This window comes from Centruroides sculpturatus, unplaced genomic scaffold, assembly GCF_000671375.1.
Source record: "Centruroides sculpturatus isolate CEXI.00-Female unplaced genomic scaffold, Cexi_2.0 scaffold293, whole genome shotgun sequence".
NCBI lineage: Eukaryota > Metazoa > Arthropoda > Arachnida > Scorpiones > Buthidae > Centruroides > Centruroides sculpturatus.
In genome coordinates, this window is record NW_019384893.1 from 727,694 (window position 1) to 739,743 (window position 12,050).

At 34.0% G+C, this 12,050-nt stretch overlaps 1 protein-coding gene across 2 annotated transcripts; it reads left to right on the top strand.

Moving 5' to 3' along the window:
* Positions 1 to 1,379: 1,379 nt before the first annotated feature.
* Positions 1,380 to 6,270, top strand: LOC111631328. 2 transcript variants are annotated; one of them, XM_023375550.1, is made up of 5 exons: positions 1,380 to 1,596; positions 1,680 to 1,864; positions 2,148 to 2,489; positions 2,561 to 2,721; positions 3,657 to 3,785. In XM_023375550.1, exons 1-4 carry the CDS (start codon positions 1,404 to 1,406, stop codon positions 2,654 to 2,656), a joined length of 816 nt encoding a protein of 271 aa, XP_023231318.1. In that variant the 5' UTR covers positions 1,380 to 1,403; the 3' UTR covers positions 2,657 to 2,721; positions 3,657 to 3,785. The 2 variants fall into 2 exon arrangements, with proteins under 2 accessions (XP_023231318.1, XP_023231319.1); XM_023375551.1 differs by lacking the exons at positions 1,380 to 1,596; positions 1,680 to 1,864; positions 2,148 to 2,489; positions 2,561 to 2,721 and adding exons at positions 2,728 to 2,983; positions 5,278 to 5,448; positions 5,753 to 5,853; positions 5,974 to 6,270 and having other exon boundaries at positions 3,657 to 3,905.
* The last annotated feature ends 5,780 nt before the right edge of the window (positions 6,271 to 12,050 follow it).

Here is a 12,050-nt window from a genome sequence, read left to right on the forward strand (position 1 = left end):
AACATTAACTCTATAGAATACAAGAGTACAAAGATTTTGGTACTCTTGTATACTATAGAGTTTACTAGAGTCAAATAAATCATACTCATATATGCAACCCTTTACAAGATATTTGTCTCCAAAGGTCAGTTTTTACCACATACTAGTTCTACTGCCTATTCTCCGTACTCCCCATCGGTCAAGACTCACTATCGCTCACCCAGACCGCAAGCAACAGCGAGCACCTCAGCATCTACAGGACGAGTTCCAACTATAGGACCCCCTAAAACTATATAACATCAAGCACTCCACAAACAGTCAAGTGGCTAATCAAAGCCAGCATAGTCACTTGGGCTAAACAGTTAAACACAATACTTAACGGAGCAACGCGACTCCTGATCACACGCAACCTAGAAGTAGGCAGATTTCATAAACCGCATACGGCAAAAGATCACACGCGGGGGCACGGTTCCTTTGACTTTTTTACTCCTCCAGATACGATCTAAGTAAGATCACAATCATCTCATTCACAGGCGTAACTGTACCAAACGGATGTGTTTATTATACATTTAATGATACGGTACTTAAGTAATTTCTATATACATATTACACAATACAGATTACCTGAAAATAATATCTATCAAATATTTTGAAGATTTAGGTTTAATAACATGCACAAGGAGTATAAAAATGATCAATTTTCATATGAAAATCAGTTTATAGTGACGATAACGAGTGAAATGCAATTATCATCCTCGTTTCAAATTGAATTTCGCACCCGTTCCATTATTACAGTCGACCCCCTATAACACTGTTGATTATTCCGTTTTATATGAATTCCATGTTGTACGAGTCACTTAGATTTTACAAATACGTGTGCCGGGCTGTGAACGGCTCACGTATTTGTAAAATCTAAGTGACTCGTACAACACGAAATTCATATAAAACGGAATAATATATGAAATTTCCAAATTACAACTTACAGCAGTCGATCCTTTTTTGACGGCTTCTTGCGCATATTCGACCTGAAAAAGATGACCATCGGGAGAGAAAACGGTGATTGCACGATCGTATCTTTCGGTACCCATTTTAAAAAAATAAATAAAACTTTATCAATTATAATCAAATCGCAGACAATTCTTCCTACACGACGTTTCTGTACCGAAAACCTCGAGTCATCCACAAAGCGCCACCTGCCGATTTTAGTTTATAATTTTATATAGTTTATATTTTCAATATAAATATATACGTTTTCTTTTTTTGCAGTTTAAATTAAATGTAATATTATTAAAATAAAATTAACGTTATAAATAATTAAAATGTTAATTATAATATTAATCAGTATACTAAAATATTGAAAATATAAGATAATTTCATTCATTAACTGGCAACATTGTTCGTACTGTTCGTTACTTTATTTGAAAATGCCGTTTTGTATGGAACCCGTTTCTGAGAGCTCCGATGTTAATCCATCGGAAATTTTCGAAAACTTGACGTGTTTCTCATTTTATCGCTATTTTCCCACCGAAGATGCAGCCCAGAAATTTTGTCATCTGGTGGGAATGGTTCCACATCCGGACTTAACCAGTTTCATTCCGCCTTGTCCTCATTGCGGAGGTAAGTTTTCCTTTATTTCTGCCTGTGCCATGAGTGCCTTACGCGGATACCTGTTATCTAATTCAATTTGTCTTATTTTTCAGGCGCGATGGAGAAGAAATCGGATCCGTCGGAGAAGTTCGGATATATCTACCGCTGTGTGAAATTAAAAGAAAAAGAAAAAAAGAGGAGACGAACTGGCGGCTTCGTCTGGAGAGCCAAGTGTACCGGCGCGATCTCTTGTACCAAGAATACGTTTTTTGAAAGAGCTAAGCTCTCGGCTCAAAAGGTATGATATCGTGGCATTGGCATTATATTTTCGGTAACCATATTTTTCTTTCCTTTGTTCTTTGTCTCGTCTTTCTGGAATGTTTCTGTTCACCCTCTCCATTAGGGTGTGCCTGGCGACTCGTATATAAGACAGAAAATCAGTAGCCCGAGGGGTAAACAAAGTGAATAGATTGGACAACTCACAAGGGAACTGTCGGGAATGTCTTTCAGTAAATCAAATGTGCAAATGTTTAGTAGTAATTGTATGTAGTAAATGAGATAATTTTTTTTTTATTTAACAGGTCCTAATGCTGATATATTCATGGATCTTGAAGCAGCCGGTCACCCTCGCCGCGAGAGAATGCGACGTGGCTATACAAACAGCGGTAGATTGGTTTAAAATCTTCCGTGAAGTTGCGGAGGTTTCCGTTTCTCAGCAACAAAACATCAAGCTTCTGTCCCAGTTGCCAACACCAGCGGCAAAATTCCGGCAGTTCGTCGAGCATATTGTGGCCGTCTACCCGGGCCCCGGTCGTGAAAGTCTCCAACTGAAGACGATCGGTGTGCCCGTGGACCAAGATCAGCCGCCAGACGAGCCCAATGTTCCTGGCGAAGAGGAACCGCAGGGAGATGACGACACCCCTGTGAGTAGTGCAGCTTGTATATAGTGCGCGCGACCAAAGGATAGTTCTTTGCAGATTATGTGATTTTTCAGACATCGGACAGAACCAACACCTTCGTCGCCGACTCGAAGGACCAAGCGGAGGAGGAGACCAGCGGCCTCACGGCATCAACATCAGCAACAGCCTAGACGTCGCCAAATAGCGAGAGGACAGCGCCTCCTCTTGCGGGAGACGCAGAGGAGGCGCTGTGAAGGTGAGTGTCTGGGTAAAAATACGTATTATTTCGGTTAAAGTTAGGCAGCCTAAAGTTATTTATTAATAATAATCAACATTATTGAAATATTAATATAGCCATAAAAATGATTCTCGAAAAAAAATAATAAATTATTGCTTTTTAAGTAATCGTTATAACGGAAACTAAAAGTCGTATCGATATTTTAATTTATTTTATTTTACGCCGTCCAACGTGCTACTACGCGATGTGAACGAGGTTAAGCAATGGCGGCTTCCACCGTGTAAGTACTGTAATTCGATGAGTTTTCGTTTATAGCTCTTATTAAACGCGTTGCCCCGAAAAATTTCTGTTTAGGACAAGCCTGTTAGGTGTCTTAAGAGAGCAAAATTAGAAAAAAAAATGCCCAATGTAGTAAGAATGGACTTTTACCGGTTTCGAGTTTATGTTAGTCTCATCATCATTTGGACGCCATCTTAAAATAGAAAACGCGACCGCAATCTTACAATATTATCGCCGATATATCTATTTAAACGATCGTTTAGCAACACTTAAACAGATTGATTGTTTCATCAATGAAGGTAGAAACACCGCGCAGAACAGTTAAATCAATGGCGGATACACAAGCACTGGCGCAGGCGATTTACGGCAGCACTTTCAAACATGGCGTCCAAATGATGATAGAGGACTGTTTGAAACGGTAGCGTCATCTATTGTTATAAACTGCAAGTACTGTACTTATCTGTACAAAAAACATTCTCGGGACACTACCAGAATGAACATTTTACAGCAGCCTCCTCTACTTCCATATGTAAATTAGAAGCGTGTGAGTCTGCGCTTCTAATTTACAAATGGAAATGCACTTAACGTAGACTTAGATAATGTCTTGTGTTTAACATTAGGTTCCAAGTAGACATGCAAAAGTTCATTTGCTTTCCATTTGTTTGTTTTTGTAGATATGAAATGGAGAAGCAATTACGAGGTGCTTTCGTCAATTTATCGCAGAGAGAACAAGAGTGGAAGGCTACAAGAAAAGAAATGTCCGTAGAGTACATCGCCGCCTTGAGCCAGAAATATAAACTGACAAATGATGTAAACATGGAAGGCGATCCTTTGTCGGACGAACTTCCGAGCCTCCAGGCAGACTTAAAAGAAATTTTCTACACTAATATCGAGAGAGAAAGAAGTGTGTTACTTGAAAGATTGTGAGTATTGTACTCATACTGTTTTACATATATTTAATACGTTGATTCAAAAAGTGACCCACTGGTGGCCAAATGAATGAAACTATTTAATACTGATAGTGTGAGCATCCGGGGGCCAGGGGTCGTTCTCTTCTGACCACTTACTCAGCATGGGTAGGGAGAACCTGATCTCTGTGTCTTGGGATGGTTGTAGGTTATATCTAGTTCGTGGATCCTGAAATCCCGATCAACCTCGGGTCTGACACCAGATAGGGATTTACCTTGTGCCCTATTAGAGTAAATTCTTATAAGGAGGGCTTTAAAATTGATGAGTGGGAAGGAGGGTGGTTAAGTGATAGGAGTCCGATAAAGAATTTAAACATGTCCTTTTACAAAACATATATATAAATGACAACAGTACACAGTCTATGACTAATACAAAGCAATATTCTATCCCTGAATTAACTGGAATTTCTCTTGACTTAAACCTGGAAACTGAGAGAGTTTTACATAGGTTTAAATAATACCTCTAGCTATTCAGTCTTAATATGTGTCTCGGCTACATTGATGTCAGGTTCTATGGCCATCTCTTCTCTGTGAACTGTTGTCTTGAAAAATGGGGATATGCCCTTTTTATTGGTACATTCCTCCAATCAAACTTCATAATTTGATTCAGCTGACGGGATGAACTGATGACCAATAGGATTTTCTACCTACTCAGATGATAGATGTTCTGTGGAGATGTGTGAGAAAATCAAGATAAGGGCAATTAAAGGAAATTTAATTTCCTCTTTATCCATAAAAGTACAGAGTAGCATCAGTTTTTGACAGGATGTGGCTTTAATTTTGTGACTTTTATCACATTGATTAAACAAAAATATTAATAAATTTTATCAAGCTTTCTGCTTTAAGAAACCCTTAATAAAATAAAGATTTAGGTATTAGAAATATATCCTATGAATAAATGGCCTGTCTAGATCTCCACAATAGTCGAATGCAGATTGCCAATGGGCAGGCTGCGTAGTTTCCAGGTTTCTTTTGTCTATGCCTAACTACAGGCCAGTTTCCCATAGAATGTCTTCCAGGGAGGCACTCCTCCTTGGCAGATCACACATGTGGTTGCAACAGTAACATTGTACAAGTACAGTTTTACTGTTGAAACCAAACTACACTTTCCAATCAAACAACATTCAAATACACAAAGTGGGATTTGAATTTACAATCTATAAAACAAGGATTAATGCCTTGTATATAAAAAAAATTGAGATAATCCAGTAAGAAATTGAAATGGGAATTAGATAACCTATTTTTTTGTACAGGGAACATTCTATAGTGTCTGCATGTGGTAGGTTGTCAAATTTTGCATTAATATAAAGTTTTTTGTATGTTCCAGAGAAAAGTTACGCGACATTTGCGTGGAAATAAACAAACAAAAACAGAAAATAGATGAAAGTGTGAGAATGATGGCAAGGGATCCGGCGGCGTGTTACAGAACGCAGACGAGGCCCTCTTTCTTTGAGATGCAAGAGATGTACGAAGACTTCTGCAATTCTGCATGGAACGAGTATCCTTTTGTATTCTCAGATTTGTAGTTTTTAAAATATTTTCACACACACACAAACACAGTAAACAGCAGCATCAAAAATTGCTAATTTGTAGCTAGATCCACTAGCAGATTGCTGCTAGTGGATCTAGCTACAAATTTCTGTTAACATGTCACAAGAGAAAAATGGCTCTGACAATGCATCTTCAGATCATCTTGTAAGCAAATGGCATCTTTTTGATAAATTAGTTTATTTATTGTCTCTTAAAAAAATAACAATGTTGAAGTTTCTAGAATACAAATGTGTTACTTAATAGTTTCTTAGATATTGCTGTCTAAATCTTCTATTGATGAGTGATTGGAACAAGATGGCAGATGACTCCTTTACGGAAAACTGGGAGAAAATTACATCTTCCAAAAGAGATGGTAAGTACTGTCCTTGAACTTGTACAAAATATATACTTTACGTTTCCTGTAATCAATTTAACTGTAATGCAAATTTTTGCAACAATGACCATATTAATTGCCTCAATTTTTTTCTCTCAGGAATTCTAGCAAAATTGCAAGAGTATCTCGAAGGTGAGATGAAAGAAGAAAATCTGCCAAGTTGACATTACAATGAATAATTTCTGTTTAATGTAAAAATGTAAATTTGTAAATAGTTTTGTTTTGGAACAACTTAACCCATTTAATGAGACCAATTGTGTAAATAAAATATTGCAGCTATCATTAAAATAAGTTTATCAAGCATACATCATATATGTTTAGATAGATATCTACTTTACCATAATTCTTATATTCTTGTCAAAATTTAATTCTGAAATAAAAAAAAACAGTAAAATCAATAAACAGCAAATAATTATTATTGAAATAATTTACCAAAGAAATCCACTTTGAGTAATTTAAATATTAAGGTAAGTTTAAAATTAAAATATAGTAATTATTTAAAGCTTGGGAGCATCTATCAATAAAATACAAAATATCAATAAAAAATAAACCAAAAATAAGCAAATTGCTTACCTATAAAAAAGAAATAAGTTAGTAACGAAGACACAGCACTGACAAATGCTCCCAAACAACACCAGCAATAAGGCGAAATTTACAGTTGAGGAATGACGCTCCAAACAAAAGATCAACAGATTTTCTTAGAAAACAAAACACTAAATTGATAACATGATTCCAATAAAATTTTAAGAAATAAAGACATGGTGAGAACTTTGCAACCAAAAATTTCTTTTCATAGCACTTTAAGACACTCACATTTAGCCAAAATATGCCAGGCATCCATAATTTCTTTCTCAACACAAAAGTTACATGATTCTCAAATAATTTAAAAAGTTCAATGAATTACGCCTAGCCTGTATAAATAAAGACAATATATTAAGGGAAACATGTTGATTATATAAAAAATTATCAAAAAAAAAAAAGTGACATTTAAATCATTATACCAACAATTATATACACTATTATTTATTTTTCCATTTATATTGTATAGGCCGGCGTTACTCGGGCAAAAATAACAACAGCAAAGATTAGATTATTTCGTACTTCTAACACTTCCATTATAGTATTTGATTTATAGTTACAAAGGTTATCTTACGTAAGAGTTTATCATATTGAGTGCCCAATCTAACACATTTTAAAGTGTGTTAGATTGGTCATTCGGTACGATAAACCCTTACGTAAGATAACAGAGGTTGCGGCCAAAGTTTTCATTTTAAAAAATTATTCTGAAATTATTAAATTATTCAAAAGGCTTGCCCGAAGTGAGAACAGAATCCGTATTTTTCGAATGGAAGCGCGACACATTTCCATAATGCCATCAAATTAAAAGTTTAAAATATTTAAATTAAAGTGTACAAATTTAATTATTATTAAATTGCTCTGTGAGAAATTTCTTGCCATCAATTTTGAATATGAAATCGGTAATAAATTGGTTNCTATGAAATGTGACACCACTACCTTTGACGAATGTATTTGAGCAATTAAATGCTGCACAGGATACTACCATTACGTTTATATACATTAATATCTGTAAAACATTTCAAGCGAAACGTTAAGCATCTGTCACGCTGCTGCATTTCCAGTCAAATGGCGATTTAATTATTATGATAAGTGTTGCCAGTTTTACTAAAAAGAAATTTAAAAAATATTTTTTTCTGTATTATCAATATTACCATATTATGTAATATTTTCGTAAATAAACCGCATAAATATTTTTCTGTGATAATTTTTTATGATAAGTTTTATCATTCTGATTAAAAATAGAAAATATATTGATTAGTAATTTACATATTCTCGATTGATACGGTGTAACGCAAAGATAAAATTTCTAAATAATGGAAATGGATGTATTAATGCTAATATTTGTTTAAATTCATAATTATACAAGCAGATGAGGACGGCGTTGCTCGGGCAAAAAAAAACAACAGCAAAGATTAAGATTATTAGATTATTTCGTACTTCTAACCCTTCCATTATGCGGCCGGATGGCCGAGCGGCCAAGGTGTCATCCCACCACCCTGGGGGACCCGGGCTCGAATCCGAACGGGTAGAAAAAAACATCAGGAATTTTTCAGGGGTGGTCGTTCGGATATGTCGGACCCCGCCCCTCACAACCCGGCAGCCCCATTGTGGGCCTAGCCGAACCCATAATGGGCTTGCAAAAGCGGCCCTCTTAGAGCCCACAGGGCGGAAAGAGTTAAAAAAAAACCCTTCCATTATAGTATTTGATTTATAGTTACAAAGGTTATCTTACGTAAGAGTTTATCATATCGAGTGCCCAATCTAACACATTTTAAAAATTCTCTAAACTGTGTACAGTAGAGGAATAAAGAATTTTTAACTGTGTTAGATTGGTCATTCGGTACGATACGTGAGATAACAGAGAGGTTGCGGCCGAAGTTTTCACTTTAAAAATTTGTTATTCTGAAATTATTAAATTATTCAAAAGGCTTGCCTGAAGTGAGAACAAAATCCGTATTTTTAAATGAAAGCGCGACGCATTTCCATAATGCCATCGAATTAAAAGTTTAAAATATTTAAATTAAAGTGTACAAATTTAATTATTATTAAATTGCTCTGTGAGAAATTTCTTGCCATCAATTTTGAATATGAAATCGGTAATAAATTGGTTTTAATAAAATCTACACACAAGTTTGAATTTGTAAGTATCCTAAGTTAGTGATANGGCACAAAGCACGTTGGCATTTTTATGGAGCTAAAAAAACAATTATTATAGGTCAAAATCACTGACTTCAGTATATACCTAGCAAGAACAACGATCTCCTGCTAACAGTGGCGCCGACTAGCGGCAAATATTGTCTCTAGCTAAGTTTGAACTATTAGTCGAAAGACCAGTTAATCTACCGACTCTGATAATAGTGAGGGCTTATCAGATCAATTGTTTTTGTATATTATTTTTAATGCTGGGAGGTAGCCTCACGGTTGTTGATAATTTAATTAATATAATTATACCAGGGGCTAGAAGTAAACTTTTGTAATAATTTCGTTCATTTTGAATTATATACTAGAATTATTATTACTGTATTATTATTATTATTATTATTTTAACTGTTTTCATTAGAGGCCGTGTGGTGGAGTCACGTCGTATAGTTTCCTCTCCGGATCTCATTCTGTGTTCGGTCGAAAAGAGGAACACGATGTTTAATAGAATTACTAAACTCGTAAATTTCATCCTCTTATCTATTTGATTTATTTATAATTTTTAAAAATTTATTTAAAAGTAATGGTTATTAGGCTATTTAAATAATAAAATACAATAAATAAAAAAAAAGTTTTAATTAAATCATCGATATCGAAAGTTTCAAATTTTGACACGTGTTTAGTACTTTATATATTTCAGTTGTATTAATATTAAATATTGCATATATAGTAATATTAATTGCATTGATATTACATATGCAAATTTTAATTCTACCCCTATATTGTATATGTATTATTCATTAAATCCATGTACTATACTGTACTGTACAGTAAGACTCCACTTAACGCTGCCTCACTTAATGCTGATTCCATATAATGCCGTCTGGTCGAAGTCTTAAAAAAAAGGCTAAGAATTTATGCTGATTTAAATTATCACTGCATTTTATTGGTTCGTACATAATACAATTATTTACAAGCACGAACCAATCAGAAAAAGGTGTGGTTTCTTTAAATCTATGTTTGTTTGGTGCAGTTTTGGAAAAAATATAACATCACGGATGCCATAGGCTATATCGGCTTTGCTTGGCAAGAATTAACTGATAAATGCACGGACGAAGTGTGGAAGAAGTTATGACTGAAGATATCCAAGAATTCTCAACGAGAAGAGCCTATCGCTGTATCGTTGTTAGGTTGATCAAACTCAACCTAATCGATATGGCAGGACTAGGAGATGTAGACGAACAGGATATTGAGGAGCTACCGCAGGTTTCTGGTGAGAGTCTTATCAATGACGATCTTCAAGAACTGGCAGAACAAGGAATTCACATGCAACTGGAAAATAGTGATTCTGAAAATGAAGAACCAAAAAATTTCTCTACAGATTTCTTTAGTAAAAGTTTGGTGACGATAACCAAAATCATTGATCAAATTGTAGCAAATGATCCAGATTTTGAAGGGGTAAAAAAGCAAAAACGTGGTGTTTTGGATGCGATCTTCTGCTAGCGACATTTGCTTAAGGAAAGAAAAAAGTGACAAATGAAACTTCGCGACTTTATTGCAAAAAACAAGAATTTCAGAAAAGTCAGGACCTTTGTCACAAAAAATGAACAAATTAATATATTATTATACATTTCTGTGTGCATATGTTTATATGTTATTTAACATATATTATTATACAAATTAATATAAAAATAACTCAATTTTCGATCACATATCCCTATTTACTCTGTTAAAATTACTTTGTTTAATGCTGTTTCGTTTAGCGCTTTGTTGTCTAGGAATGCATCCCTAGCATTAAGTGGGGTCTTACTGTATATGATATAACATTTTCTTTTGTTTTTTATATCTTATAAATATTGGATGAATTGCTTAAATCTAGATTACTATGCTTACTTTGCTGTTGTATGGTTACTAATCACTTTCAATTTTTCTGAACTTCTTTATTTAAAGAATAATATTTGCTTTGATACTATATTTTCAGCAAATTATAATACCTTGGTTTTCAGGAACGTTGGAAAGTAGAAAAAAGTGGTCCTAGCCCAAAAAGAGAGTGGTTGCCATGATTGCGGTCGTGATCTCCTAATTTATTTTTAAAGATTTCACTAGTTATTTCTACTTTTCTACTTTCTAAATATTTCTAAATAAGGATATGTATTGATGGGGAAGGAGAAAGTAATACCTTAGATATAACCTTTTCCTCCTTCAGAAAAGTTTAGTGGTTTTGTCTGACAGTATTGCACACTAGCTAGTGATTTGAAATTATAATTGTATTTGTACCATTGGTTGCAAAAAGTAGTCCGACAGTTCCTGTTCGTATGGCCTTGATTATACAATACTAGAAGCAGTTTGTTATGTTTTTTCTTCAAGTTCTTACATGATATGTACAAAATTTCTTTTTGCCCTACTTATTAATATATTACAAACAGTACATCAATAACCATTTTTTTAAATAAGATTTATAAATGTACTTGTCTAAATCAAAATGCAAATTTATTATTTGTTCATTTCAGATGCATTGCTTTCTGATATATAACATAAGTACATTTTTCAGCACTCTTCTTTAAGTATATATTTGAATTGTTAGATGTAACTCCAATATTGAGAACCTTCATCAATAATAATAATAATTAAAACACACTCATTGACAAATGCAATAAGATTGTTTAAACAGTGTGTCCCAAAAATATAGATAATCTATATATTTTTATTTCTTTTAAATATTAAGTATTTATTAACAATGCAAATGGTTATTATTGTTTGTTTATAGCATGGTACAATGTTTAAACATTATAACTGTTTTTACAATATTTGAGTTACGTAAAGTGTTAAACATAAAATACTTATTTTGTGATGTCCCAAGAATATAGATAAGTTTAAACTTTTGAGCAATAGTTCATAACATTAATTGATGAAAATTGTTTTAATACGAAATAGAACTGCCATTATGCTTAATGGCTTCAAAAAGGAAATTAGACACTGATTTAATTAAATTTTTGTAAGATTTCTGAATCCATTTAAAACCAGCACTCAATGATTTTTTGTTTAAGCTCTGAAATCATTGTAAAATGCTTGTTATTAGCATAAATTTTTTGAGCAAGAATGCCCCACAAGTTCCCAACAGGATTAATGTCCGGGCTTCTTGTCAGCCACTTCATAACTTATAATCTTTGAACCACTTAGTTGTTGAGAGTGAACAATGAATACTGGCATTGTCCTGTTGGAAAATCCAATCAGGTCCTCCAATTTCTTCTCCAATAGATAATAAATGATTTTTTAAGACTTCTTGATAACTTTTAGATGTCTGTCTATCAGTTAAAATTACTAAATTTGATAACCATTAAATCTAAAGCAGTCCCACACCATAATAGAACTACCACCCAGTTGCCTGCTGAAAACTGCACTCTTCTTTCCTAATATCATGCCTGTAATAGGTCATACAAATTAAATTTCTTTTCATC